General features: G+C 38.1%; 1 protein-coding gene across 2 annotated transcripts; it reads left to right on the top strand.

Annotated features, from left to right (window-relative positions):
* The first annotated feature begins 3,214 nt into the window (after positions 1 to 3,214).
* trarg1b (trafficking regulator of GLUT4 (SLC2A4) 1b) lies at positions 3,215 to 4,186 on the top strand. 2 transcript variants are annotated; one of them, XM_067375014.1, is made up of 3 exons: positions 3,215 to 3,574; positions 3,820 to 3,943; positions 4,126 to 4,186. In XM_067375014.1, exons 1-3 carry the CDS (start codon positions 3,215 to 3,217, stop codon positions 4,134 to 4,136), a joined length of 495 nt encoding a protein of 164 aa, XP_067231115.1. In that variant the 3' UTR covers positions 4,137 to 4,186. The 2 variants fall into 2 exon arrangements, with proteins under 2 accessions (XP_067231115.1, XP_067231114.1); XM_067375013.1 differs by having other exon boundaries at positions 3,820 to 4,173.
* The last annotated feature ends 787 nt before the right edge of the window (positions 4,187 to 4,973 follow it).

The following is a 4,973-nucleotide window of genomic DNA, read 5'->3' as shown; positions in this document are numbered from 1 at the left end:
GTGCTATATTTTAATGTGGGAAAAAAGTGGATATTTCCCATTGAGGCAGTTTTGTATTACCTGTTGGATACTTGTTGGAGGATTGGGGTTCCCTATTGCAGTCTCTGCGCTACCAAGAAATACTATGCAATCTGCACCCATGACGTCTGACCCTTGCTATCTTTCCTGCTGCAAGTTTTCTTAATAAACTGATATTTGTTGCATTTGCTATTGAATCCTCCTTATTTCATGTGACAGTACTATTTAAAGACACCATTAACATGCAGTTAAGTATATCATATAAAGGTAATTATACAATACATTTGAAATTAATTATTTAATGTATAAAATATGTGGGCAATACATTATAAATATTTCAATACATTTTGTATTTATCATATATTTTAAATAATTTTGTATTATGTGAGTATATTTAAAAGTGCATGAAAGATGAGTTCAAGTGTGTTACAAGTGGTAACTAAATGAAACAATTTTAATACAGAGATTGTATGTTAAAAGCAAATTTTAGTTCATATTCATGGTGTCTCAAAATAGCACAGTTGAGTACACTTAGATGTTCTTAAGATTATCTTAGTACTAAAGAAGATTTTTTAGTATATTAAGTACAAAATTAGTGCATAAAAATAGAGCATTTTAAGTGGATTGTGGAAGTGTACTGAAATAAAGTGTATTTTAGTGCACTTTTTTTTCACCTGGGATGGACAGACCCTCGACCCCTCCAATGTACACTTCAAGCAGCTCTATATTCCACAATTCAACTTGATTGTGACGTTTTCCTAGTCTGGGTAAACCCAGCCTGGGTGAGTTTCCCGAAAGCATCGTTGGTGAACCATGGTCGTAACTCCCATTGAACTCTATTGGTAACGACGGAACTTGCGACCATAGTTCGCTTTGGGAAACGCACCCCTGATTTGCCGGCGATTTGATTTCGCTCGGCAACTCAGTCTGGAAAGGAAACCCGTACATTCATTTCTACTGCTCTCTGTTACACTTTTGCGGGAACCAATCACAGACTGGCTTATCCACCTTGCTCGCTATTGGCGGGTATAACACGATGACGATAGAGAAGCGACGGCAAGCAGCTTTCAAACTCTATCTGATCTATCCGTCTCTCCAAAATAACAATGCACAATCACAGTGACGCCGATTGAGTTAAGCATTTACTTTATCTGAGAGAAATGTAGCAGAGCGTTGATCTGACAGTCTCTTAATTCATTGGAAGATTACAAACAGCGATTAATGACACACGACGATTCTCTGCTGTTATTTTAGTGGTTTGCTTCACGATGTGAGTACAGGACTCTTTTACTTCAATGCCCCTTGTTGGTAGACAATATTTTTATTATTTGCTCTATATGTTTCGTCTCCCTGCTTCTTAAATCCCGCGCCGCCTGAGCTGACTGGAATTCTTTTTGGTTGTCATGACAATGACGTAGTTTAGGGTGGCTATATTCCGCGTTCATTTACACTGAACCAGAACAGTATCAGAGACAGTCGCCTTTTAAACTCTCGACGATGCTGAATGACTTCTTTAGTTAGCAAACAAATTGCTCGAGTGGGTGTAAATACAGATCACTTTCATGTTTTTCTGCAAAAATCGTGCCATGCTGCTTCTGCAAACCGCGGATCAATGCTACAAACCAATACAAACTAAACCTGCGTCTCAATCAGCTCCCTAGTTCCCTAGATCGTGAATCAGTCTATCATGAAAGTGAATGTGGCTGATTCCCTGATCAGTGCCCTGACTACTGAACTAGGGAGCTGATTGAGACGCACGGTGAACCTGTCTGGAGTTTTCGCATCGCTCTGCAAAGTACGTCACCCGGATCGTTGATCTGATTTGTTGAAGGACTATCCAATAGGTTGTTTGCACATGACGTACCAACAGCAGCGCTAATGAGTCTGGAGGGCAGGGAGTGATGTTTCTAAATAGGAATCCTATCAAAAACTCAAAATTTGCATGTTTTGCGTCGTTTATGGTTGCTCAAATCGATAAAATCGAGAACCCAGAAGGTGTTTTATATCGTTTACATAACTATACCGTTTTTTATAACTTATTTCGTTTTTTAACTTTAAAAGTTGTCGCCTTTTATAGCGTTTTGCGTCTGCCGATACTTAAATGAATATGGACAACAGTTACAATTCTCGATTCAGCATAAATGACTTAAAATGGTGACATTTTTCACAATCACGACAGAAAATCAAAATACTGCTCTAACTTCAGTAGTAGAAAGGCAGCGCGATATAAACAAACCCAGACTAGAACTGAACACGCCGTGACGGCAGCTTCACATCCTCTATATCTGCCTCCTTGATGGCAGGAAAGTCTTTTAATTCAGCGGAAAAGTCGCTCCTCTTCATAACATAAGGATCGCGTCCAACATATGTTGTGATTTTCTGTTATACCTTTCTAAACCAGCAAAGAAAGGACTTTTCCCCATCTCTTCCATTCTAATTTTCACTGCTTGCCCTCCACCGGAATTTCGCGCGACACCAGAACCACGTGATTGCAAACAACCTATTGCATGAATAATGCTCGTTGATCACGCCTCTTGTGCAGTAGGAAATACATAGCAAACTCCCCAGACCAATGTTCAATTTTAAATTGAGCTTGGTCTGGTGATAGCCAGACTAACGTTTTCCACTCTTGCTCTAAGATATGTGACAAGGATATGCTGTAGAGGCTACATGAAGATGACTTTGCATCTCGTCAGTGATATGCATATTTAATCATTTTGGTAAGAGAGAATGGAGTAAGTAAGTTGTCAGTAGTTTTTAGAGTGCTTTGAAAAAGCATATAGAAAATCATTAATAGGGTCAATATAAAACAACATATAAACTGGATGAGTGCATTGGGAGTCATATTCGTGACTGAGAACGAATCACTGCGTCAATTAACGCATCTAAGTCCACAATAAAGAATGCGCTTGCGTCAATTAATGTGTGTGAATCCACCAATCAGATGCGCCGGCGGGGCGTCTTCATAACGTGCACAAAGCAAACTGACTGATTTACGCAAAGTGCCTAGATTCGCTTCTCCAGTGATGTAAGTGGTAAATATTGATGAAGTGGATGCATGTCCAATAGTCGTAGGAATTCCTTGCTCGAACTGCTCTGCGAACAAGCGGATTACAGAAAATCTTATGTTGACAAGATAACTTAGTAAGAGTGTACGTTTTATTTTGTTATTAAGCAGGGATCTATTCTGTAAGAGATGGCTATTAATACAGAAGCCCCTCACGCGACAGATGTCCTGGGCGAGAGCGCAACCCTGCAGTCCGATTTCGGAGATACCCAGAAACTTCTTGACATCTCAGACAAAGAGCTGAAGAGAGAATTAAACCACACACCATCTGATACACACCTCGTTACGTCTTTTGAAGCGGAGCGGAATGAACAGACTGTTGTTGACACTGCCTCATTGCCCCGCTCTCCATCGCGGGTGGATTTCAGCCGCGCGCCATCGCCCACGCCCGGAGAACGAGAGCCGTGTAGCTTCATGTGGTTGGCTGTGATCTCCTGCTTCTGCCTGGCTGTTCCAATAAACCTGTTCGCACTTTATTTCGCGCATATGGTGAGTAGTGCCGCCGGAGTAAAACATTTTTGGAATGTAACCTTTTAAACTAAGTTTAAAGTTCTCATTCAGCAATAACTCAAAATGCAAAACAAGTAAAAAGAAACACTTGTTTCATTTTACGTTTAGGGCTGTGGCTCATGGGGCCCCTAATAGTTCATAATGTGACTCATGGGGACAAACTGTTATATTGAAAATCAATGATCATAAAGCTTACTTATCCATTTCTTTCTGTTTCACTTCAGTCTCGGTCCATGATACAAGCAAAAGATTATGATGGGGCCAGAAGACTTGGACGTCTAGCATTGTTGCTTAGTGTTGTTTCCATTGTTGTGGGTACAGCTATAGTCCTTTATCTGGTGATAACAGGTAAACCTCTCTTTTTGTCAACCAAAAAAGGGTGTATTGTGGACAAGTCTCAACCATCTTGACTTTAAAAACACAAAACTGTCAATATCAGAATTCTATAAAAAAATAAATAGCTGTTGTCCACAACTAATTGCTTCTGTACACACTTAAATGTCTCTCTCATTTCCTTTTCTCTATCCCAGAGTTAAAATAGTTGTGGACATCCTACAAAATTGAGAGCACTGATGTAAATGGGTATTGGAGCCGAAACCAAAGAAGATGAATGATGAATGCCATGTGTAAACCTTCAAAAAACAAAGCTAGAATATCAGTTTATATTATATACAGTGTTAAATTTGTTTTAATGTTTTGACAATTTTTGTTTTGTTTTTTTTGTTTCTAATTTGTTGCTGCTTGGCAAATTAAGGTTGCTTTTGCTTTATCCAACGATGCATTAGCAGCACCAAACTAATTTTGCACTAAATAAAAAAAGCCTTTTTAATATTACTACATGAAATGACAGTCAGCTGTTTATATTTTGAATTTCATACATTTTAACTCTTTCAAATAAGAATGACTCCTATGCAAAGCTGAATCTATACATTTTACGTCTTTGTTATTATGTAGTGCATGTTGCAATATAGCAAGAATGTGACAACTGTTCTGAAGTGGGTGTGTATAAAAGCACATAGTTTGTATTATTCTTTGTATTATTGTTATATACGTTGCATTTTGTGTAATCTGTTATAGCTTAAAAGTATAATTCACCCAAAAATGAAACTTCTGTCATCATTTACTAACTATTATGTCATTCTAATGAACCAAAACCTGTATGTTATTATGTCATCCTAATCAACCTTAAAACCTGTTTTTTAACATTTCTTTTTAGAAAAGTATTTTTAATATTGTCATTTAGATGCATAGGCTTATAGGATCATAAGTAGATATCTGGGTATAGCTATAGCAACAATATTATATTAAAAATGTGTATTGAACTCTTATAAGATTGAGCAGTTGCACTGAGGCTGAACAAGGGCTATATTCAACCAAA

This window comes from Chanodichthys erythropterus, chromosome 22 (assembly GCF_024489055.1).
Source record: "Chanodichthys erythropterus isolate Z2021 chromosome 22, ASM2448905v1, whole genome shotgun sequence".
In the NCBI taxonomy this organism is placed as follows: Eukaryota; Metazoa; Chordata; class Actinopteri; order Cypriniformes; family Xenocyprididae; genus Chanodichthys; species Chanodichthys erythropterus.
This window is presented reverse-complemented; position numbering and strand designations above follow the sequence as displayed.